Raw genomic sequence first — 24,355 nt, forward strand, 5'->3', positions numbered from 1 at the left:
CAGTGTTACCCTCAACTCAATATACGTCTCACCGGCGTCATTGTGCATGACGATTCGCAGGTAACTTGGCGGACCTCTGCACATGTTACCGTCACGCAGTTGGTAACACCTGGCAGCGACATCACGCAGCACGCCATCTGCAGCTCTCTGACTGAGTGACTGAGGTAGACCACATTCTTTGGCACATCACCTGCGAAGGTAGTAGAAGTAACTGGCGCAGGACGTGGAAATACCCGACGATCCTTTGCTCCATTGTCGACGAGTCCGAGCTACCAGCCCTTCGTTCATACATCTTATCTTGTGCTGTCCGTATCGGTCCCGCCTGCAAGCCCGGATCTTTTGAAATGGCCAACCTCCCCTCACAGCACCCCAGCCTGGCAGTCCACCTCACAGATCGCACGAGGACGCCTCTCATCTCATCGGCTCGATCACAGCAGCAAGCCCAGGCTCTATCGACCTTGACGCATTCTGCCCTGTTGGTGCATGAGTCGGCGATGCGGCTCGGATTAGGGAGCCCCCAACGCGTCATGGTCGAGCACAGCAGCAATGGGCCTCTCCTCCTTCATTCCTTCATGGAAACCGCTCCTTCCCAACACGACGCCCTTCAGGATATTCCTGCCCATGTCGAGTTGAGCCCGGGTGGCTCCAACCAGGCCGGACAGTCGTCGGAGATCCCGAATGACGGCGGGATCGACGAGGCCCCCATGCTACTTACCACCGTAGTCGCTCCCACCTCTGATGTGGCCTTGGAAGCCAGGCGCGCAGGTGCGCGACTGGAAAGGGTAGGCCAAGCCATTCAGTCAAGCTGGACAGGTTCTGGCTCTGGTTAAAAAGGCAAACTGCTTGGCGAACCCAGATCCAATAGTCCACCTCGCCAGCGCATGACTCGGGCACAACGTCATGAAAAAGAAGGAGGCGTAATCGGAACCAAGGTGACTGAATATGGATAATGGTAAGTGGAAATGATGCATTCCTTAACATACCGATTCTCTAAGACCTGGACAAGTTAATAGTATCGACGCCCCCGAAACATCTGACAACCCAACAGCTTGGCCTTGCGCAACTTTGCAAAGACAGCCTGCTCCTTGCGATTGTGATCATCGGGTCTGCTTCGCTGTGTGTATTCCACCTCGAGCTTCTAGCTCTGGGGCCACATTTCATGGGAAAAGGGCAGCGTCCCAAGTACAGAATGCCAGGAACACGGAAGAGATGACTCTTTATTCTGTCTCAAAAGAAGGGCATACCGAAGCTCTGCTGGAACACGAAAGACGTAGCGAAATTCTTGATATGAACAATGGTGGAAGGAATTTCGACACAAGTCTGGGGACTGTAAAGGCATTGCTGTGCTCAGTGTTGTATGCCAATACAATAACCGAAACCTCAATAGTTCATTGATCAAGATGCACTGACAAGACACCCAACTGTGTCTCGAGGAATTATCTGATTACTTATGTACATTTGATATAATGTCCACAGATAATTTGCTTTAAACGTTGCAAACCACAGCAGGCCGATAAGTCGCAGCGCCCCTCTCCGATGACGGGTCAGGACTATACCACTTTCAGATATCCGGCGAGTAGCGAATAGCCTCGCCCGTCCTCCTCGAGATGCAATGCACACACCCCAACTTTTACGTGTCTTGAGTGATTCAATTGCCATTGTCAGGCTGTAATACCAGAATCGGGAAAACGAGATTGTAACTGTAAGGGAACAATGATTTTTGACCTTTCCGAATATCTCCCAAGAGTCTACGAGTAAAGTAAGGCCTTTCTTTCATTGCATACTTGGGCATTGATATAGGGCCCCTTTTTGAGACGGCGCAAACTCCGAGAGGAACGGGCTTCTCGGGCTGAATTCACACGACCCGCATCGTGGATTGTTTAGCCTCGCCAATGAGATGAGGCAGCTCCATCGAAACGTGTCCCGGCGGATTCGGCCGGGTTTCTGGCTGCGCAAAGCTGGGTTACAGCCAAGACTAAGATGATCTCGCTGTTCAAACGTGTTTGTGGCCAGCACTCCACCGCTCCTTGACTCGCAAAAACTCCTACGGGAAGTCACTAATATCGGCGTTAGGCCTACCTACGATGGACCGGCGCGCCGTCCCCCGTGTGTACGTACAAAGCTGTAGCAGTAGGTCAGGCTGACTAGTACGAGGCAGAAAAATTCGGAGACGACAGATCAGTAATTATCGCCGCCGGAGCTAAGTCGCTGTGATGCTATGCGCTTGGCAAATGAGGGCATTCTGGAACACCTGGGTTTTGTGAGACAGTGTGTAACCAAAGGTTTCTGCTGCTGAGTGAGCAGCAACGGAGACCGTGGAGGATTGATTGGCTGCCCGGGGAAGAGCGGTCCACGGAGTCCGTCAAGATACTGGCTGTTACGGATTGAGTATGTATGCATGTAGGTACACCTTAAGCTCCAAATGCAGAAGCGAGCTCCCACCTTGCATGTTGAATGGCAATGCTGCCTGTCACTAGCCACTGAAACCGTCAACCACCGCTCGATTAGGCGAGGACGGCCAACGCCAACACAACTTGGCTTCTTTCAGTAACATTCTAGCTGTTTCAAATATGTCTGTATGTGAGGCGGTAAGGGTGGCTCGGTGAATGGACCCTTGGTGCTTTACGCCTATGGCCGACTTATGCGGGCTGGGTGATACGTGTGTTTGCTAGGTGTGTAGGTGGCAGGTTGGCAGCAAGCAAGCATTGATGGATCAATGGCATTGGGAAGTCCGTCAAGGTACTTGGGCATGTACTATTATCTTCCATGGGCGGAAGGCAAGGAAGGAAAAATTGGAATAGTACCTAGGTCACAGTAGTCAGTAGTAGAATGAGAGAGAGCAGAGCAGAGAGAAAAGTTGATGGGAGCTAGTTGGCTATTCATGGGTACAACGTGCGTCATATGGAGGGGAGCTTGGGGACCGTAGCTGCCGAAGAAGGTCCATTAGACAGGGACTCGGCTTGTAAGTGCCTTGTACAGACACGATGAAGCTCCGAACCCATGGCAGGTTCGCTGGACCTGCCCCTCTATCTTGCACTCGGGCAGGCTGGGAGGTACTGGGATTCTGGGAAGCAGGCTCGCAGGCCAAAAGGCACCAAAGGCCGCCAAAGTCCAGCAAGCATAGCTGGCGGAATGGGGCGAAAAAAAGACTGGACTTGTCTCATACGACGGCAGCCCAGGAAGAAGGGCCAAGGCTATGCGATGCATGAAAAGGTTAATCAGCATGTATATCCTCCGTGAAAATCTGCCCGTGGAAGTACAGCAAGTACAGGCACCAAGTCAATCACCCCCACTCAATGGCAGGGTGGAATTGAATGGATTGGATCAATGGGTCTCCAGATGGTCGCGTTAGTGTGTCAGGACCACAGTGATCCGATGAGGTATGCGTGTGGAAAGTGGCAGAGGTGTGTGTTCATTGCCCCTCTACAGAGTCAAGGCAAGCTGCTGCCGTTTTGCCTTATTAACCCATCGTGCATCTCCCGCACCTCCTACTGCTTTCCGTTCTTGTTTCTCCTCTCTCCCATACCAACACTTTCATTCAAGAAATACCACTACTTCCCAGATTGAACCACCGTCAACACCGCAATCATGGGTTACACCGAGACTGACTGGCGTGCCATCAACACCATCCGAACGCTGGCCGTGAGTATTTACCTCCCATCTGAAATCTCGTCACCCCGCCCCCGCCCTCGCCCAATTGCTGGCTGGCTGCCCCTCCATGATTTTGTTTATTGCTCAGCAAAACGTCATGAGGCTTTTCGCAGCCTGGCAACGCCAATTGCCCTCCCTACCTTATGTAGATATCAAGAGACATCGTACTGACCGCAATGCCTCTAGGCCGATGCCACGTTCAACTCCAACTCCGGCCACCCCGGTGCGCCCATGGGTATGGCGCCGGTCGCCCACGTCCTCTTCAACAACTTCATGAAGTTCAACCCCAAGAACCCCAAGTGGCTCAACCGCGACCGCTTCGTCCTCTCGTAAGTCGCAGCCTCAACCTCTTATTCCCGCAAACCGATTGAGAAAACACCTTGCTGACAACATTCGCTATTTAGAAACGGTCACGGCTGCATGCTTCAATATGCCCTCCTCCACCTCTACGGATACGAGGTCAGCATTGACGACCTGAAGGCGTTCCGCGTATGTACAACCAAGATCATGCCTCCCAAACATCTCGTACTAATTCCTTGTTCGTAGTCTATTGACAGCATCACACCCGGTCACCCCGAGGCCCACGACACCCCCGGTGTTGAGGTCACCACTGGCCCTCTTGGCCAGGGTATCTCCAACGCTGTTGGTCTTGCCATCGCTCAGGCCCACACCGCTGCTACCTTCAACGAGGATGGCTTCCCCATCGTCGACAACTACACCTACACCTTCTTGGGTGATGGTTGCTTGATGGAGGGTGTTTCCGGCGAGGCTTCTTCCCTGGCTGGTCACCTGCAGCTTGGCAACCTGATTGCCATCTGGGATGACAACCACATCTCCATTGATGGTGACACCAACGTCGCCTTCACTGAGGACGTCCACAAGCGCTACGAGGCCTTCGGCTGGCACGTCGAGGTTGTCGCTGATGGCGACAACGACCTCGAGGGCATTGCCGCCGCTATCAAGAAGTGCCAGGAGGTCAAGAACAAGCCCTCCATCATCAAGCTCCGAACTACCATTGGTTTCGGTTCGCTCAACCAGGGCACCCACGGCGTTCACGGCTCGCCCCTGAAGGCCGATGATATCAAGCAGCTGAAGCAGAAGTTCGGCTTCAACCCCGAGGAGAGCTTCGCCGTTCCCCAGGAGGTCTACGACCTGTACAACAAGCACGCTGCCGAGGGTGCCGCTGCCGAGCAGGAGTGGAACAAGATGTTCTCCGAGTACGCCAAGAAGCACGAGGCCAAGCACGCCGACCTCGTCCGCCGCCAGAAGGGCGAGCTTCCCCAGGGCTGGGAGAAGAACCTTCCCACCTACACCCCCTCCGACTCCGCTGTCGCCTCGCGCAAGCTGTCTGAGATCGTCCTCCAGAAGATTCACCAGGCTCTTCCCGAGCTTGTCGGTGGTTCCGCCGATTTGACCGGCTCTAACCTGACCCGCTGGAAGGATGCCGTCGACTTCCAGCCCCCCTCCACTGGCCTCGGCGACTACTCTGGCCGCTACATCCGCTATGGTGTCCGTGAGCACGGTATGGGTGCCATCATGAACGGTCTGGCCGCCTACGGTACCATCATCCCCTACGGTGGTACCTTCCTGAACTTCGTTTCCTACGCCGCTGGCGCCGTCCGCCTGTCGGCCCTGTCCCAGATCCGCGCCATCTGGGTCGCCACCCACGACTCCATTGGTCTTGGTGAGGACGGTCCTACGCACCAGCCTATCGAGACTCTGGCCCACTTCCGTGCTCTCCCCAACTGCATGGTCTGGCGCCCCGCCGATGGCAACGAGACCAGCGCTGCCTACTACATGGCTCTTACCCAGAAGCACACCCCCAGCATTATTGCTCTGTCCCGACAGAACCTGCCCCAGCTCGAGGGTTCCACCATCGAGAAGGCTGCCAAGGGTGGTTACGTTCTGCACGAGGTTGAGGGTGCTGACGTCACCCTGGTCTCGACCGGTTCCGAGGTGTGCATCTGCGTGGATGCCGTCAAGGAGCTGAAGGAGAAGCACAACATCAAGGCCCGTATCGTCTCGATGCCCTGCTTCGAGGTCTTCGACACCCAGAGCAAGGACTACCGTCTCAGCGTCCTGCCCGACGGTATCCCCTCCATGTCCGTTGAGGTCATGAGCACCATGGGCTGGGAGCGTTACACCCACGAGCAGTTCGGTATCAACCGCTTCGGTGCCTCGGGTGCCTACCTCGATGTGTACAAGAAGTTCGAGTTCACCGCCGAGGGTATCTCCAAGCGGGCCGTTGCCACCGTGGACTTCTGGAAGAGCGTTCCCAACGTCCGCTCGCCGATCAACCGCGCTTTCCAGCAGATGATCTAGATTTAGATGCTGCGTGGTAGAGATAAATAATGATGATTCAGCATGACTTGATGGCACTGGTATATAGACTTTAGGGAGGTAAAATAGCGAAAGACAAATGCGACATTTGATGAACAAACACCAAGCATATCTTCTCATATATCGTGATGTACTACTGTGTCCGCTTGTGTCCCTATGCTGACCGCGACTTAGGAAATCGATGTTTGATTATTAAACTAGCAGCACGTTTGGTTGGATGTGTTTACTTGAAAGTTTCATTTATTTAACCTATGTCATCTATCGGCTGACGCCCCTTTCGGCGCAGTACTTTGCCACCTCCTTGTCCAGGGTGTCGCGCTGCCTCTGCACCTGCTCCATGATGTCGTCGCACTCGCTGCCGAGGCCACCGCCGATGAGGCCGTGCATCTGGATCATGTCGTCCATGACGGCGAGCAGCTGGTTGGGCAGCCAGGTGACGATGGGGCTGCCGCCGGTGGCGGTGGGGTGCGAGGTTTGCTTGAGGATGTACTCGCGGGCGAAGCACCAGTGGCGCCAGCGGAAGTCGCGGACCTGGTTCTGGATCTTGAGCCAGAGGCGGCGGCTCTCGAGGACTTCGGGAGTGGCGTCCTTGGCATCGACGCTGAGGGCGTAGGCGCGCAGGCCGCAGCGCTCCTGCTCGTGGGCCACCCACTCGAGGAACTCGCGGTGGTTGCCCGGGCGGTAGGAGCGGAAGTCCTTGAGGATGGCCGTCAGCGGGGTGTTGGGCATGGCGATGCCGAGGAAGTTGTCCATGAGGGGGATCATGGAGTCGTTGGCGCCCGACTCGCCGCGGAAGGATTGGGGAGAGGCATCGTCGTCGATGCCCTCGTAGACGACGCCGTGGGGGAACATGCTCTGCGACGTGATGCCGAAGATGAAGGTGCGGAACGAGGTGTAGGAGCGCGGCTTGGAGACGTCCCACATGCCCTCCATGGCGGCGTTGACCTTGAGGAGGGAGCCGAGGATGGACTGCAGGCCGGCGTTGAAGGCGGTGCGCTGCGAAGAGGAGGAAGGGGCGGCGGAGACGGCGCTGAGGGCGTTGACGACGCCTTCGACGAGGGCGCCTGAGTGGGAGACCATGGCGACGTGGGTCAGCACGAAGCCGGCCTCGGACGATTTGGGGTCCAGGCCGTGCTCGAAGGCGCGGATCAGCCGCAGGTTGTCGTAGGCCAGACCCCGGGCTGGGTCCACGAGTTTGTAGTTGAAGAGGGCGTAGGAGCCGGCGTACTCCATGAAGGGCTTGAAGCCGCAGCTGGTGAGAGACACGCTCATGTCAGTAAGGCGATGGATGGGGAGAGGGAGGGACAGAAACGGGGTGAGGTGGATGGGAAGTATATGCCCCAAAGAACCTGCCAAAAGAATGTTCTAAAGGAGGACAAGAGGCAAAGAAAGGCAAGAAAAAAGGAGAACCCAAGGTTTGATGGAAAGAAAGTCTTGGAAAAAGGAGATGTCCCACTTACAGCTCAGCAGACCGCGCAATCGGCCTCGCCAGCACGGCGGGCAGGCGGTCCCGCGCGAGCCCGTACTCCTCGCCCTTGAGGAAGCGCATGTGGCAGGGCTCGAGCAGGTAGGCCGAGGCCATGAAAGAGTAGTCGCGGTAGAGGGCGTTCTGGAGGACGAGGTCGTCCTTGTGGGCCTCGACGGCGTCGGTTAGGTCCTCGAGCTCGGCCAGGACGGCGTCGCCGAACTTGCCGTCCGCCAGCAGGCCCGGCTCGCCCGACAGCGTCTTGACCGGCATCCGGCTCAGCAGGGACTCGACCTTCGCGAAGGCCGGCGGCAGCTCGACGACGGGTTCCATGCGCGGCAGGAAGCCCCGCGTCGTCGAGACCATGAAGGCGGGCAGGGACGTGTTGTCGGGCTGGGCGTCCGTTAGGACGGTGAAGGGGGCGGGGGCGGAGATGGAACCCATGTTGGTTGGTGGTGGACAAGTGTTTGATGTGTTGCTGGGCTAGGGTACTAACACGTTGGGTGTTGTGTGTTGTGTGTATGAAGAAGGAATGCCAATAATAAGGGGCCGATGTGGTAAAAAGGGGTAATATTCCTGGATCGGGTATCGAGTAGCACTTGCGACTTGTGTGACCCTGAGTTCGGTTGATGGTGCTTGCTGGTTGGAGGAGGGGGAATCTGGAGGGAGGGTGCTGTGTGGTTTTCTGACTGTTCGATGGGAGTGAAAGTCAAACTCCAAGACCGGCCGGCCGAAGCGTCCGCTAATATACATCGTGGCCGGAAAGATTCCGGCCACAACACCACCAAGCCCTGGAGCGGGGGCCGGCCATCATTGCCAATTCTTTTTTGCACACCACACCGATACCGCAACCCGCGCATGGAACAAGCCCTCGTACAAATCCCTTTCCTCAAGGTTCCAGCTGGCTTCTGCTTGCTTGTCCCTTGCTCCATGACGACGGGTGTGCCCTTATCGGCGCCGCGTTACCACTGCGTGTTTGTCAACTTTTGTTTTTTCTCACATCTAAAGTTTCAGGCCGGCAACATGTTGACTTGCACATTCATGAGATGCACTAAACTCAACTTACCTAGCTGAGCTGGACGGTGGCGTTCCATCGGTAGGCGTCTTTTTCAGTTCAGAAGTGTAGGTCAGCATTTTAGCACTGGTGATTGTCGGGGCTGTAAGACAGCAATTGCCATTTCGTAATTTCCCCAGACGAGACGATACCCTGACACATAGTCTGGGGCGCGTGGCCTTGGAGCCGGGATCGAATAAGAGGGTGCGGATTGACATTTATTAGTAATGGAATCCCTCTAGAGACCTCGCTCCCAAGAGGCTTTCCCCAGTCGTCGAGCAGTCGTCGCCCCGTCTCCACTCAAACCCGGCCTTGACCGATGCTGTGGCCGGAATCTTTCCGGCCACTCACGTGAACAAAGAATGACTCGCAGCGAAACTTCTTATCAGCCACGGACGGGGCTCCAGAGGCAACCTCCGGGGGCCCTCCAACCCACAACAGATTGCGTTCGAAATACCGTAGCCAACCGAATTATGAATAGCCTCCAGCATACATGCTGGCCCCGAGCAAGAAGCCCTGGGTACATCCTTACGTGGGTGGTATTGTTGGTAGTCACCTATCTCTTCCATGTTACACACCATAAAATACATATTTGTGCATTTAGATTCTCAATTGATTCGCAGTGCATATATGACATACTCCTACCGATGCCCGTGCCCATGCCACCAGGCCGGACACACCGCTGGAAATGGCACATCGTAGCCGCCCGCCATCTATCAAGTATGCTGTCTTGTTGTTTCCCCCTTCCCTTGTTCACTCTCCCCACCGTTCCAACAAACAAAACCAGAGATCCCTCAACCCAAAAATCAAGAATACCCTTTCTTTGGCCATTAAAACAACACCCCAAAGATGCTCATCCAGCAAAATTGAAGCCAAACATAATCATTTCCACCTTGGGTATAGCAAACTCCGCGCCATTGAGTCCCTTTCCATGTGCTTCATCAAGATCCCATCCATGTATAACTCCGACGCAATGTGTGTGATGGTATCGGATCCCGATACCTCCCAAGACAACTCCAGGTGCAGCGAGACGTCGTGCCAACTGGACAGTATACAACGCAGGTGCTTGGAGTGCTTTGCGGTGACGGAGAAACCCATCCAGCGGGGCATCGTAGCCGTCGAAAGAAAGAGACGCCCAAGAAACCCAGCGAACCGTACATAAATATGACATAACAGATCATATTATACTCTTAATCGGCTTCCGCCAGCTGCATAATGAGCCTGGCAGCCATGTCGAGGAAGGGGAACGGACTCATGACGTCCTTCTCCTCCAGCATGGACCCGTCCTGTCGTTCGTATCCGGTGCACTTGAAGTCGACAAGATATACGCCATATTCCATCTCGTAGATCTGGATCTCCATACGCATATAGACAAAGTCTTGTTTGCGGTTGTCGAGCACCGAGTAGACGTGCGTGTTCTTTTCGGAAGCCGTGTCCGAGGTAGCTGCGCCTGTGGATACCGCAGATTTGCGAAGATCTACCATCGAGTTAGCCGCCAGGAACTTTGCAGGGCATGGGTTTTGCGCCCCATAAATGGACAAAGTGGAATCACCTTCTTTCTTCCACCGACAGACGATGTGCCATGGATCTGCCGGTAGACGGTAGTACTTGATAGGGTCGAAGGTTGCTACGTCAATGTCGTTGGCCGACATGCCCGCATATGGGTCTTCGGAGCCTGAGTGTGGGGACTTGTAATGACTGCCATCGCTGCCAGAATTAGTGTACTGCTCTCAAAGACTGTCAGGAATTGAGCTTACTGTTCGCCTTCGCCTTGGAGTTTCTCGTAGTCCTCGTCCACGATCCAGGATGCCTTCAGCTTGGAAAGGGCCTTGTAAATGCACAACAATGCTTCCCAGGGAGCGTTCCGCGACCGAATGCCGAACTGCCACCGCAGAGGCTTCAGCTTTTTCGGGGCTACTGGCGTCATGGTCTGGGGCCGTGCGCCATCATCGAGCTTCACAGCACTCTTGGAATGTGGTTTCAGGCGCCGCACAGCTTCCTGTTGCTCTTGGGGCGTTCGCGGCTGCAGCGGTATATCTGGGACGGGTTGACTCTTCAGGGGCTCTTCAATGCCGGCATTCTGGCGTTCCAGATACTCCTTGTGTAAAGCCGGGAGACTGGTGGGGAGGATGCCGACTTTACTAACATATCCCCGTGGCGAGTTGCTGGTAATTGTTGAGGTCGTCGACCGGGCCGACTCGTTGAGCGGACTTGCTTGGGACTCCGAGAGTTCCACCTCCTGAGCTGCCGCCTTCATAGTGGCGGTCACGCCTGCCATATTCTCTTCGTGAGACACTGTTGGCGGCGAGGTAGCGAAGAATGGGTTCTCAGAACCCGTACCGTAGGCGGCTGACCATATGGTTAGAACGTCTCAGACTCAGCAAACGTTTGACGCCAATGGGTAACTTACGATTCACTTGCATCAGCTTGTTCTCGCGCACAATCATGTAAGCATCCTTGATGGCCGAAGGCTCATCCGCGCCCAGCGCCTCCTCTACATCCTTCTTGCCGTAGCCCATGGTCTTACTGATCTTTTCTGTGACCTCGTTATGCAGCTTTTCCTGGACCCGCTGGGGCGCATGTGGCGCGATATCACTAGGCTGGATAGCCTTGTTGGGATCCACGCCTGTGTTCAGGAACTCCTCGACCGGCGGAGCGAGATAGGCAGGCAGGTCTCTCAGGAACCAGGGGTCCTGGCGGATTTCTTCAATGGTTGCTCGATGCATAGGGTTGACCACCAGCATCTTCCTAATAAGCGCCTGTGCGTCTTGCGGACACCAGTTGGGTATCGTGAAGACACCGCGTTGAATCTTGGCAAATAGACTAGGGATATGGTCGTCATCAAAAGGGAGCCTCCCTATAAGCAGTACATATAGAATCACACCACAGCTCCAGACGTCCACCTCGGGCCCGGCATAGAGCTTCCCGCTGATAACTTCGGGAGCGGCATAGTTGGGACTACCGCAACTGGTTTTGAGGAAGTTGCCGTCGGTCATGATATTGCTCAGACCGAAATCGGCGATCTTGACGTTGAGGTTGTCATCCAGGAGCAGGTTTTCTGGTTTAAGATCGCGATGCACCACCTTGTGCCTATGGCAGTATTCGACGGCACACAGCATCTGCTGGAAGAAGCGGCGGGCCTTCTCTTCTGGCATGCGGCCGTGGGAGACGATGTAGTCGAACAGCTCGCCGCCGGCGTACTCGAGCACCATGATGATCTCATTGGGGGTCTTGATGACGGTGTAGAGCTTGATGATGTGTGGGTGGCGCAGCAGTTGCAGGTATTCAATCTCGCGCTCGACGCGGCCGACCATGTCCCGGCTGATGAGCTTCTTACGCGCGATGATCTTGAGGGCGACCTGCTGGCCGGTGCTCCGGTGGACGGCGAGCTTGACTTTGCCGAAGGAGCCCTCGCCCAGGGTGCGGATGATGTTGTACTGGCCGACGCGGGCCTCCAGCCTGACCTTGTCGCGCTGCTGGCCGGGCTGTACGGGGCTGATGCGTGATTGATTGCTGGTGCCATTGCGGGAGGCAGCGGTCTCGGATGTCGGATGCGACGTCACATTGATCTCGGGCACCCGGCGTCGGATTTGGGAAGGCGAGAGGGAAATGGAGAGTTCCTCCTCGTCATAGGGTCTGGGCGCCATGTCGAAGGAAACGGACTCGTGAGGAATGGCAATGACGACGAGGTTGAGGAGGATTGGGGAAGGAGGAGGGCGGTGGTCGATGAGGTCGTCATGAGAAGTGTGAAGTAACCTTGGCTGGAATTACTTGCTGCTACCCATCCAGCGTAATGTATTGGTAAGGTAGAGGCCCCTAGGCAAAGACAAGGTAGGCCAAGTGGAGGAGGGGGTGGTGGGCAGGGTGGGTGCCAATTGGGATGCGCAACAAGGGCTGCCCCTCCGTTCTTCTGGGGGGTTGAGAGAGCTAGTTGTTCCTCTAAAGAGAGCCTCGGGAGCCCAGACTAACTGCAGGATGTACTCTACAAGAAGCCTATCTGTCTGCTAAAGTTCAATGCAGACACCAGCTACCAGGCAGTCTGAACATTTAGCTATGCTGAAGTGCTGAAGGCAAAGGCACTGCATCCGTACGTATGTTTAGTTTTCCCTATCGTCCGAGCATCCATCGAGTTGATGCACCCAATATCCGCTACAGAACTGTTCTACCCGACTGTGCAGATAAGTGACGTGAGTTATGTACGATAGGTAGCGACAGCCGAACCTCATAAGAAGAAGAAAAAATACATGCTGTACGGAGTACATACTTGGTCAATACCACCCATCTCTGGTGGGCCTTTATTGGATTTCTTTTTTTCTCTAGTGCATCTCCAGAGCTGAGTTTTGCAGGGAAACCTGTCCATAACCCCGCATATCGAAGGAATTGACTCCTCCGTCAGGCCGTTGTCGACAGGTCTGGTTGCTCTGTGCTGGGGCGCTTAGATGTGTTGAATACCTCATTCTACCTACAATTTGTAGTCGTCTAACCCCAGCCTGGGCCTAGCTCAAGCGCCTCGGTATCTAAACCCTGTGTCCGTGTGCATTTAGTGAGCGGTCAATGCCATGATCGAAACGGGAGAGAATGCTGCAATCGTCAACTGTATTTGCTGCCGAAAAAGAACGAGAAATAAAATAACATGTCATTCTTGTGCAACCTCAAACAGCGGGAAAGAGCATATGCTATTGGTTGGGTATATCCCGCTGTACGTATGACCTCGCACATGCACATGGCCACATGTAGCTCTTCTGAGAGACATCACCAGACTGACGACCCCTCGGCTGGAAACGGATGATGGGCTTCCTTCAAACTTGGCCAGTTACAATTGTCAAGTCGAGGTTGGAAGTAATTGCTACACTTAGCATCTATTTCATGATGGACCCGAATGATTATTCCACGAGTAAGCCCCTGACTATGCGTCTTCACGTCACCTCGGTTCGCCATGACGGACTATCAACAATCGGTACAAACGAATGCACGACTGGCATCGATGGCGCGCAACACATTTACCTATCCCGATAGCAAACCCTTCCCTTCTAGGAGGTTTCCATACGGATACGGATTTTATATTACACTGCTGTGTCGTGTCGCACGGCAACAAGGCGGTGTCTACTCACAGCATTTGCGCCAGGAACCAACTCATTGGGTGCAAGCAAGCGCCTTCACATGTTACTTAGGTTTCCTGCAGACACGGTTCAGATCTCAGGTCGCACGCCTCACATGTACAGTCATCAATATTTACCGCAAGCGGCAGAGCCTGCATGTACAGCCAAATCAAGCCTCCGCCGAGGTCCCTCCCAACCCAACGATTTGTCTCGGCCGCCAGAAGTGTAATGGGCACGTCAAAACCATGCTTTCCGTCTCATCAACTTGACCTCAGCGATGCAGGTCCCCGATGCACAGCCCGCCTGGTTATCGGACATAGGGCAAACCCATTAGCTTGGTAGATTAGTTCAGATCATACGCACGTAGTGTGCATTCGAGGTATGATGATACAGTGATGGTACATACGGATACTATACATGGAGTCGGGAGCATCCGGGAGGATCGATCGACCCTTACACGGAGTGAATAGTAGCGGCCAGCAAACATCATTCTCACCCCTTACTGTACCTACTCAACTAGCCTTGCTTCTCTTCCTTTTGGAGCCTCTCCACAAGCTTGGTTCTTATGAAGTCGCTAAGTCCGAGACTTTGTGACGTGAGTGGTTAGCTGCTGATAAGCCCACATGGATAAGGTACTGTTGAAGGAAAGGCGTGACTCACATTCCCTCGTTGGTGAGGATGCGATAAGTACCGCTCGGCTGAAACTCGCCCACAATCTGGCCTGATCCGTCCACCTCGATACTGCCCAGGATGTCTTCGGGCCAGGCAATCCGGCCGTAGTCGGGCGGATTGCGCATATCACTCAGATGAACGTGTCCGCCCACGCCACCGCCGCCAGCACCACCCTGGGCACTGGCCCCTCCTCCACCACCCCCTCCAGCACCGCCGCCGGCCCCGAGCCCGGCGGCGCGGCCTTTGCGCCGCTGCTGGGGAAAGAAGGCGCCTCCGGATCCTAGCGTAGCGCCGCCGGGACCGGCAAAGGCCTGCGCTTGGCTCTGGAGCTGCGGGTCCTGGGCGGCATGCTTGGCAAGAACTTCGTTCAGTATCGAGAGGAACTCGTGATTCTCGCTGAAAGACTGGGGTGTGGGCGGGTTGGCGCTCGAGCTCCCGATGGCGAGCCTCTGGGACGGAGGGTTTGTGTCGAGGTAGGTCAGTAGGTGCTTATTGTCGATCGAGGCGTTTGGGAATATTTTCTAGAGTTCCAAGTATAATCCGTGTAAGCGGGTGTGTCTTTGGTTGGTCTAGATACACATAAGCACCACATTCGATAGCTTCTAGACTTACGATATGGGGATTGTTGGATAAAGTTGAGACCAGTCGACGGGACGAAAGGCCATTGAGCATTGAAATCGGCCGAAGCCTTGTCGCAAACATATTGGTGCCTCTGATACAGTGGTCTTCTCAAGATTCAAGTGAAGATGTTTGTTGGCAATGCGATTGCGACTGCGACGGGGGAAAAGTGCAAGTCGGGCAGGAGCTTCGACGCCGACACTGACGTATTCCCAAGACAATCTAGGTCACTAAAAGCTACCTGAACCTTGCGCCGATATTAGCGGCTCTATCTTATGTGCTAGGGTCCGTCCTGCAAGTACAGTCTGACCGAAGGTGGGGTGGTCGAGTAGAGCCAATTTACGCGCTTATGGCCACTGTCGTTGTACAAGGGTGGGCTAGAGCGCGTTGAGACGCGTCTTTAGTGCCAATCAATTTATCAATTTGGCTATGAGTCTCTGAAGCAACGGGTTCTGGAGATTCGCATGAAGGGCGACCAAATTCCATACATACTCGACCCAGCCTAGCTTTCCCTCGAGCCTCGGATCGCGGGCAAAGAAAATTCAAAATGCAAAAGCGCAACCCCCCGACAGCGCCCATATTCGCCAAACCCCCGGCTCCCGCGCTGCCCTCGAGTTCGATCCCGTCTTCCTCGCCAGCGTTCGGCACGCCTGCTCACACATTGAAGCCCTTCGTACCGCCACCGCCCAAAGCCAGTATCTTGCCGATTCTCCTGCCGCCCGCGACCCTACGGCCACTGGCATTTCGCACCTTTACCAAGAAGCACAGCCTGACACTCACCTCATCTGCCCTGCAAGAGCTAGCGACCTTCATTGGCAGGCACTGTGGCTCAGGATGGCGCGAAGAAGGCTTGGCGGAGAAAGTGCTGGAGGAGGCCGCCAAGGGCTGGAAGAACCGCAATGGCGGCGTCATTGTGGACGGCGCGAGCTCGGAGCTCAAAGAGATCCTCAAGACGCTCGAGGGGAACATGACTGGGGGCAGGATAGTGACTGGACGGGAGCTCAGCCGGCAAAACAGCTTGGCGATAGAGCCCCTTCAAGAATCCGATTTCTCCAATACCCGACTAGGAATACGGCCCAACAAGAGTCTCACAAGAGATGACAGCCAACAGAGTTTCGGCATGTCGAGCTTGGGCATGGAGGAAGAAGATGCCAACAATGACGAAGACGACGCCAAGGACCCAAGGAAATGGCTGAAGGTCGTCAGCGCTTACGAACAACCACGGATGCTATACAATATCAACAAGAAGCACTTCGAGAGAGACCCTTCGAAACCTTCCTTGATGCCGTCGGCCTCCCACAAAACAACCCTCTTCAGGAACAGGTACAACGTCATCCACCAGAGGCTGCTGCGGAACGAATCTTTCCAAACATCAGCCGTCGCGGCTGCTAGAGGGCCCGGGGCCGGGTTGCAGAGATCGTCCTCGTCTACCCTGACATCACAACAAACGCACAAAATCACGCCGATAGCAAACTTGCTGGGACGTCACGGCACTCACCATATGTTGTTAGGACTACTGTCAATAGCACCTACTGGCACATTAACAATTAACGACCTTACGGGGGCTATCTCGCTAGATGTTACGCATGCAGTATCAATTCCCGAAGACTCAGCTTGGTTTACCCCTGGTATGGTCGTCTTGGTCGACGGTCTTTACGAAGAGGAGGAAGAGTCCACCGGCAAAGGTCTGGGTGGAAGTAATGGCATTGGTGGCATTATTGGTGGCCGATTCCAATGCTTCTTCATCGGACAACCTCCCTGCGAAAAGCGGAAGGTGACGCTTGGCGTGAGCGGACCAGATGGCAATCAGGACCACACCATAGGAGGTGGGTTCGGCTGGATCGACTTTCTGGGAGTTGGAAGTGAGAGAGCCGTCGGTCAGAAGATGCGGAGGCTCGAGCGCCGCATGCTACAGCCAGCGACCCAAGATCCAGACACGCCCGGCCGGGGCCGGATCATTATTCTTGGCGAGTTCAATCTTGACCAGCCTCGCGCTCTGCAGGCTCTGCACAAGATCCTCACCATCTACTCGACGGAGCCCGAGGGCACATCGCCGATGACCTTCGTCCTCACAGGTAACTTTACCCAGCATGCGATAATGGCAGGGGGTGGTGCCAGTGGCGGCAGCGTAGAATACAAGGAGTACTTCGACTCCTTGGCATCTGTCATGGCCGAGTTCCCGACTCTACTCCAATCATCCACCTTCGTGTTCGTACCTGGCGACAATGACGGCTGGGCATCCAGTTTCTCCGCCGGCGCGGCGGTGCCGCTTCCTCGGAAGGCGGTACCGGAGATGTTCACGAGTCGCATACGGAGAGCCATCGCCTCTGCCAACTCCGAAGGCGGGGTAAAGCAAGGCGGCGAGGCCATCTGGACCACCAACCCAGCCCGGCTCTCGGTCTTTGGTCCGGCGCACGAGATGGTGCTTTTCCGGGATGACATGTCTGCTCGCCTGCGGCGGACCGCGGTGCGGCTCAAGACATCGAAGCCGAACTACGAGGAAGGAGAACAGGAGGAAGAGGACCCGGCCACTTTGAATGATGACGACATCGAGATGGCGCCGAGTGCCAGTGCGCTGGATGACCAGGCACCCGCTGAGGAGGCCATGGATGTCGACTCGGCGCCCCCCAAGGCCACGGCGCCCGGGGTGCCGTACGACGTGCAGGCGGCCCGGAAACTCGTCAAGACGATCCTGGACCAGGGCTACCTGGCGCCGTTTCGGCAGCAGATCCGCCCGGTGCACTGGGACTACTCGTCGGCCATGCAGCTGTATCCGCTGCCGACGTCCATGGTGCTGGTCGACGCCACTGCCCCGCCGTTCTGTGTCACGTACGAGGGCTGCCATGTCATGAACCCCGGCACCGTGCTTGTAGCTGGGCGGCGAGGCGTTGGGAGGTGGATAGAGTATACGTTGGGCGGCACTGGAAAGCTCCGGGAGTGCCTGTTTTAAAAGCTCAGACGGGCAAGTCTGGGGTTTTGCATAGAAGACGTATTGATGAATATAATGACAGCATGGTATATACATATAGGTGGCTCTGCACTATTATATGTGAGCATTATCGGGTTCTGGCATGAAATGATACATAGAAAAAGGATTTTCTGAACATCAGGACCCTATGACACGAGTGGCCTCCTATGCTTCTGACTAAGATCACCAGCCAGGGGTAGTGGGGTATAGGTAGTAAGCTGGAAGCTTGGCCAATCACGTTAGCGCGTCACATTTGTCAGCTTCCTGGGCGTATTCGATCCCTTTGCATATCTCATTCCCCCTGTGCCGCAGCGTCGTTGCCTATGCATATACAATATTTGACTGATCAATCTTGAGCTTGTCAATATAGCAAAGTGTCCAACAGATGTTACACCACTACCACGATGGAGAATCTATCGCGACGAAAAGTAAGGAGCAGCCATCAGATCCTCACTAGCCCACGACCCATGCTAATCGTATAAGCAGGCATGTACGTTGACACATATACGCCGGATGGAAACATATTAGATAGAGCAAAGACTCACCATGGTATGAGATAGGCGATACTTGCTATAGTCGCAAGATCAAATGTGACATGGCCAAGCCAGTCTGTTCCAACTGTCAGCTGTACAAGGTCCGATGCACCACCACGCTCATACGGAGACGGGCGATGGCCCCGAAGCTGAAGCCGCCTGCAGATGTGCCACCGCCGGAGCGGGAACCAAGAACCCATCACGCAGCTAATAACAATGAGAGCCTCGAGGCTCGCCTCAAGGGGATCGAGGCCCGGCTCGACTCCCTGGGTGCGTCCTCTGCAGGAGACGCGTCGCTGGCTTCGCTACTGGGTTACCCGCCTACTATCAACCCCCATGATTTCAGCTCCAATATGGATATGAGTATATTGGAGACCCCGAATGGCGCCGAGCCAGTAATAGGAAACAGCAGTAGCAACAACAGCAGCAGCCACGCCTCTCCCGCAGGAGACAGCTTCTTCCCCGAGCTGCCGCCACTCCACGAGGCTTTACCCGTTATCGAGTGTTACTTCCAAGAATTCAACAGCATCTTGCCCCTACACCACCAGCCCACCTTCATGAGGCTCCTCCATCGGTGTTACTCTGGCGGTGGCGGCGTCGAGCAACAGCAGCAACAGCGGCAGAAGGTAGAGTTTGCCCTCGTCCACTCCGTCCTCGCCATCGGGTACCGGCTACGACCGGGCGTAGCCGACAACGACACTTTTGTCATGGGCAGTGGCGGCGCGGCTATCCCCAACCCCTTCGCCGAGGACAAGAGCCAGCAATACTTGCAGGCTTGCGGACGGCTCCTCCACGACCTCGTCACCCGGGACGAGGATACGCTGGGGATCCAAGCCCTGCTCGCCATGGTGGTGCTGCACCTGGCCAACGGCGACGAAAAGCTGGCTTCGATGCTGATCAGCGCGGCCATGCGGCTGGCGCACAGTCTGCAGTTGCACACGAGCGCTTCCGATGTGTCCTTTCCGCTTCACGAGGCTCAGCAGCGGCACAATATCTTTTGGATATGCTATTGCCTTGACAAGGTATGGGAAGGGGAAGGAGGGGTTTATGCCGTCTTTGGTACATACATGGTTGACTCTGTGCTTACAATAAGACTTCTTGCTTAGGATACCAGCCTGAGAACGATCACGCCATCGGTGCAGCTAGACGACGATATCGACCTGGGCCTCCCGGGCACTACCTCACCCTGCGTATGCGTATCCCCGGAGAACATGTTCGGCATCATGGAGGAGGAGGGACGACCGCCGCCGCCGTTCCACTACCTCCGCGCCCGCGTCCAGCTCGCCTTCATCCAGGGCCAGATCTACGACAAGCTCTACAGCGCGCGCTCGCTAAAAGAGACGCCGGAAAAGCGCAGGCAGCAAGTCGCCCGCCTCGATACCCTGCTCGATGCATGGAGGCGCTCTAGTCTGCCCCCTGCACCCGCCCCCGCCGTTCACCAGGAGGGCGCTGAGGATAATCATGATGGCTTGGCGGCTACCCTGAACCACACGCACCTCTTCTGCCTCTTCACTCTGCATGGCCTGTATTCGCAGGACTCGGTCTGGGTGCAGAATATCGATGTACTCGGCCGCACGGCGCTGGAGGATTTCAGCAACAAGTCGGGGCGGTGCATGCACAGCTTGCAGGTGAGTTACTCCCCTTCCCGGCGCAGCTCTTGTAGGCCGGTTGGATTTCTGATTATACTCACATATCTCTGCGTATAGCCGCCCATCCCCGACGCATGGAACAAGTGCGTCCTAGCCTCGCGCTGCAGCGTCGAGCTCATCACGAACAACAACAACAACCACGAAAAACGACAAAACAACAGCACCAACAACAACAACATCTGGTCCAGCACCTGCCTCCTCTTCTCCGCCCTCGTCATCCTCCTCGTCAACATCACCTACGAGCCCGGCCACCCGCGCGCCCCGCACGACCGCCAGCTAGCCGCCGACGGCGCCGCGCTCTTCCAACAAGGCCTCCTTCTCCGTCGCAAAGGAGGGGACGACGAAAAGTCGTCAGCCAACACGCTCGCCAGCGTCCTGCGCGGCCTCGAGCTCGCGGCCGACAAGTGGACGGACTACTACGTGCTGGACCCCCTGTCGGTGCGGCCGCCCTTGCCGGCCAAGGGGCACGACCTGTTCGGGAACGGGATCTTGGCGATGCCGGCGGGAGCGTCGTCGTTGGACCTTGTGCGGGATGACGAGGCGGCGTCGACGGAATTGGTGATGGTAAGCGGTTATCGCCCAATACCGAACTGGTTCGAGTCGAACGTGAACTGATCTTGGGCAATGGTAGACAGGATGCGCCGGTTTCATTTGATGATCCCATGGGCTTGTGGACCGAACGGACGAGACTGGACGCCGTGGGTACGGACTTTTGACACCGGGGTCTTCGAGTTACAGAGCGTGGCACTTCCATACCAACCCCTATCCTACAGGCACCCCGTTGACCATCCAGCAGGGGTAGGTTTAAAATGCACAGAACATACTTGGATATGACACTAATTGGATAGGTCATAGTTACATGGAAGAGTCGTGCACATGAACATATACTTAAAACAGTAGTCTCCATGCGTGTCTGATATTAGAATAGATACCATGAGACAAGAAACTAAATATTCATCGATCAACAGGTCACACATCACAGAGGAACACACAAGTAAATAAAATCCAGTCAACTTTTAGGCAAGTACGTAAGTAAATAAGCTATGAGTAGATATCCAGCTACATAACCTCGCCTACCTCCAAAAGATTCCCCAGTCCGACAGAATACTTCCCGGAGGAAACCCCATCATTAGTAAAAATGGCAAGGAATGTGTATATGGGTCATGTGCCCACGAGAGAAAAGGATTTCGCTTTTAGCTCAACCAATGAGTCGCAGAAGAGTGAGTGACTTGATGAACGTGAATATGCAGGAAACACAATTCATCCAAGCTTGACTGTCGTAAGTCGTTATGTTGTTCGGCAGGAGTAGCAGCAGCGGTCAAGGACGGTGATGATGTCAATGGTGAGCCATGGTCATCGTCGCCGCCCTTGCCAACGGCGACTCAATTGGCGACACCGATGCAAGCGAACAGCTTCTGGAACTCGGTGCACTCGAGGGCCAGGACGCCGTTGCTGTCGAGCATGCAGGCCGGGCGCCAGAACTCGGGGTCGACGCGGTCGAGCAGGCCCGGGTAGCTGTTGAGGCCGAGCGGCTCGGTCACGCCCCAGGGATTGCGCATCACAATGTACGAGCGGTCGCCGAACTGGCACCAGCCCAGCACCGAGTAGGCGTGGTTGGCCACAATGTTGGAGCCCTTGTACATCTTGCCCGTCGCGTACGTGTAGGCAGCCATGGGGTTGATGGTCTTGAAGTTGACCGAGCTGGCGCGCACAATGCCCAGCAGCTCCTTGTGGTTGCGGTTCTCGGTGAAGAAGTAGTGGGGGTCCCGGCCGTTGATCTGGGCCATGGCCTTGATGGGGTCACCGTAGGCGGTCTGGGTGATGTCGGGGCGGTCGCTGCTGTCGCCCGTGATCCACTTGGCGAAGGCCTTCTCGTACAGCGCGGGCCAGATGTCCATGCGGTCGCTGGAGCGGGCGTAGATGCTGTCCATGCTCGAGTTGTTGACCGGGATCTCGTGGTTCACCTTGATGGTCTGGGTGCTGTTGTTGTTGCGTCCGCCCTTGTCGTGGAACTTGACCTCAAACTGCTGCTGGCGGCGGCGGCGGCTGTCATCACGCTCGTCGTTGTACTCGTGGCTGACGCTGCGAGTCGAGCGGTTGATGATGGCCGGGTTGGCCCAGAAGACGGAGAAGATGGCAGCAATGAGCCATGAGTTGCTCGTGGCTCCCTGAACGGGGTCATCGAAGCGGTTGGCGAGAGTGCCGCAACGGTTGCGCATCGAGTTGAGATAGCCGGTGGGCCTCTCATTCATGGAGAGGCGGTTTTCGAAATCCATGAACATCCGCTGCTGGTACTGGTGACGGGCAGTCTCTTCGGCGTGGCGCCAGGTGGCATTGGGCGGTGCCCAATCGCCCTTGTTGCGGCGGAACATGGTAGCGAGGTCGTTGACAGACATAGTGATCTGGGTGTTGGAGACGGTCTTGGACAGATTGTGGCCGTCCAGGATGACTCGGAGCTTGCCATTCTGGAGACGGGCCAGCTTCACCTTGGTGCTGCCGATGCCCTTGAGACCGACCTGCTCGAGATCCTCGAGCTTCTCCACACGGGAGAGATCCGGAGTGATAAGGTCGTTCTCGTCAAGGATCTTGACGTCGTCAGACTTGAGGAGCTTGGCGGTCTTGTTCTCCGAGTCGAGCTCAAGACCAGCATACAGGATGGAGTCATGCTTCAGGTCAAAAAGCTCGTCATAGTCGGTCTGGAGGACATCCGAGACAATGCGGGCGCAGTCGCGGGATTGGTGCGTCAGGCGGTGGCCCACCATCGACTCGACCAGAGCATAGGGGTTGATGGCTCCGACGACCACGTCGCTTGGCTCCTTGTCGGGGTCAGGGAACTTGCCAATATCCCCGCTGGTGAGGCGGACATCCCGCACATCCCGGAGGTCGTCGTACTCATCCATGGTGGTGGAGGAGCCAGCCCGGTTCTCGACCTTGCGGCCAGTCAGAGCCTCGAAGAGAGCATAGGGATCGACGGTGACCTCGTTGCGGGATCCGGACGCAGACGATTGGTTGTACATCTTGATCGATGATATATAATATATTGTGAGATATGGTATAGGCAGTCAATGTTTGATGAAGGCTGATGTCTTGAGGAAGAAAAAGAAATCGTGTCTGGACCGGGAGACTTGACGGTATTTATGTCCGCTTCCCAAGCCAGGGACTCTCCAGTCCTTCCTGTAAGTCGCAGTCGCTGGTAGTGAGGGGAAATCACAAGTTGCAGGACTATGCACCTCGAAAGGGGAGAATAGACTTGCAACGCGCGTTAGGGCCATACACCCAGCTGGTGCTTAACTTCTTGATGGGCCCATGGCAACACGGATGTCAGAGATCATTGACTTCACAGTGTGGTTGTCCAAGGAGCTGTGCTGGGACTAGCTCGTCTTACGGCGCTGAGCAGTCCGACTCACCCCTATTACCAAGAAGGGACGGGCATGATTGGATGCTCCTCCATCTGGACATGGATCGAGATGGCTCCCGAAGGGTATCCAAACTTCTTGAACGTAATAGCTCGCCGCCGTGTCGAACTCAGCTGAAAACAGTGCATGCCTCTGTAATGGAGCGGGTTTCAGAGTTCGTAACCAGGACCTTACCTAGTAACACGCAGACTCCTCGGACACCCGCCTGCTTCTTCTCCTGACTTGCTTCCAAGAGTTTTTCCCTCATACGGCTCATCGACCAAGCATTCACTTGGGCCTAGGGAAACTCCTACAGCTCATGAAGCGGACTGGTCAGCAAATGTGTACGTAATCTTGGGGTCGCAAATGGACTGGCTGCTGTTGAGCATCTTTGTCTTCGGTCCGACTGTGTAGATGGCCCCGCAGATGGCATAGCAATAGGGATCTGGAAAGGAGTGCAGTGCAATTGACTTCAGGGTTGGGGTTGAGCTGCCCGCCCCCAGACTGCTGTCCGCTACTAGTGGAAACTCAAACCTTGCTGTCCGTGAATGCGGCTCAAAGCCTAGCTGGCACCTTGAGGCTGCGGGGGAGTCGTCTTCCCCGCCAAGGTACGCCTCTTTTAGTAATCCTAGGCAAACCTTGTCCAACGGAGAAGATCGATCTCGTCTCGCTTTCTGCCGGATTTTCACGGCAAGTCAGGGGAAATTCAATACGAGGTCGTGCTAGCGGGACAGCTTCTGCAACCTTGGAGCGCAGGGCCTTCTGTTGAGCCCAGTGTAACTTTCCCCGGAGACGCAATGTCGGTACTTGCAAACGGGCGTTCTTGGCACGACGTAATCCGGGGTTGGCACCTTCCGCCTAGAGTTTCCTACGGGCGCCAGTTCCTGCCAGGCACGTGTATGTTCGCAGTT

At 55.6% G+C, this 24,355-nt stretch overlaps 8 protein-coding genes across 8 annotated transcripts; 4 read left to right on the plus strand and 4 right to left on the minus strand.

Annotated features, from left to right (window-relative positions):
* Positions 1–344: 344 nt before the first annotated feature.
* Positions 345–830, plus strand: PG985_003072 (uncharacterized protein; the record flags this gene model as incomplete). Its single annotated transcript, XM_066822841.1, has 1 exon — positions 345–830. The coding sequence occupies one exon, from the start codon at positions 345–347 to the stop codon at positions 828–830; it is 486 nt and encodes a 161-aa protein (XP_066690273.1).
* A 2,758-nt stretch (positions 831–3,588) lies between these two features.
* Positions 3,589–5,973, plus strand: PG985_003073 (uncharacterized protein; the record flags this gene model as incomplete). Its single annotated transcript, XM_066822842.1, has 4 exons — positions 3,589–3,642; positions 3,838–3,980; positions 4,056–4,140; positions 4,198–5,973. 4 exons carry the CDS (start codon positions 3,589–3,591, stop codon positions 5,971–5,973), a joined length of 2,058 nt encoding a protein of 685 aa, XP_066690274.1.
* A 276-nt stretch (positions 5,974–6,249) lies between these two features.
* Positions 6,250–7,900, minus strand: PG985_003074 (uncharacterized protein; the record flags this gene model as incomplete). The annotated part of the gene is made up of 2 exons (XM_066822843.1): positions 6,250–7,243; positions 7,452–7,900. 2 exons carry the CDS (start codon positions 7,898–7,900, stop codon positions 6,250–6,252), a joined length of 1,443 nt encoding a protein of 480 aa, XP_066690275.1.
* A 1,800-nt stretch (positions 7,901–9,700) lies between these two features.
* On the minus strand, positions 9,701–12,157 carry PG985_003075 (Sucrose non-fermenting protein kinase 1; the record flags this gene model as incomplete). Its single annotated transcript, XM_066822844.1, has 3 exons — positions 9,701–10,217; positions 10,268–10,859; positions 10,921–12,157. The coding sequence occupies 3 exons, from the start codon at positions 12,155–12,157 to the stop codon at positions 9,701–9,703; spliced, it is 2,346 nt and encodes a 781-aa protein (XP_066690276.1).
* A 1,968-nt stretch (positions 12,158–14,125) lies between these two features.
* Positions 14,126–14,983, minus strand: PG985_003076 (uncharacterized protein; the record flags this gene model as incomplete). Its single annotated transcript, XM_066822845.1, has 3 exons — positions 14,126–14,195; positions 14,270–14,802; positions 14,894–14,983. The coding sequence occupies 3 exons, from the start codon at positions 14,981–14,983 to the stop codon at positions 14,126–14,128; spliced, it is 693 nt and encodes a 230-aa protein (XP_066690277.1).
* Positions 14,984–15,446: 463 nt separating this feature from the next.
* On the plus strand, positions 15,447–17,849 carry PG985_003077 (DNA polymerase epsilon subunit; the record flags this gene model as incomplete). The annotated part of the gene is made up of 1 exon (XM_066822846.1): positions 15,447–17,849. One exon carries the CDS (start codon positions 15,447–15,449, stop codon positions 17,847–17,849), a length of 2,403 nt encoding a protein of 800 aa, XP_066690278.1.
* Positions 17,850–18,462: 613 nt separating this feature from the next.
* On the plus strand, positions 18,463–20,664 carry PG985_003078 (uncharacterized protein; the record flags this gene model as incomplete). The annotated part of the gene is made up of 3 exons (XM_066822847.1): positions 18,463–19,422; positions 19,507–20,028; positions 20,107–20,664. The coding sequence occupies 3 exons, from the start codon at positions 18,463–18,465 to the stop codon at positions 20,662–20,664; spliced, it is 2,040 nt and encodes a 679-aa protein (XP_066690279.1).
* A 767-nt stretch (positions 20,665–21,431) lies between these two features.
* On the minus strand, positions 21,432–23,066 carry PG985_003079 (uncharacterized protein; the record flags this gene model as incomplete). The annotated part of the gene is made up of 1 exon (XM_066822848.1): positions 21,432–23,066. The coding sequence occupies one exon, from the start codon at positions 23,064–23,066 to the stop codon at positions 21,432–21,434; it is 1,635 nt and encodes a 544-aa protein (XP_066690280.1).
* Between the last annotated feature and the right edge of the window lie 1,289 nt (positions 23,067–24,355).

The sequence above is a fragment of the Apiospora marii genome, assembly GCF_038362585.1.
Source record: "Apiospora marii strain CBS 49790 chromosome Unknown utg000002l_segment0_segment0, whole genome shotgun sequence".
Lineage (NCBI taxonomy): Eukaryota > Fungi > Ascomycota > Sordariomycetes > Amphisphaeriales > Apiosporaceae > Apiospora > Apiospora marii.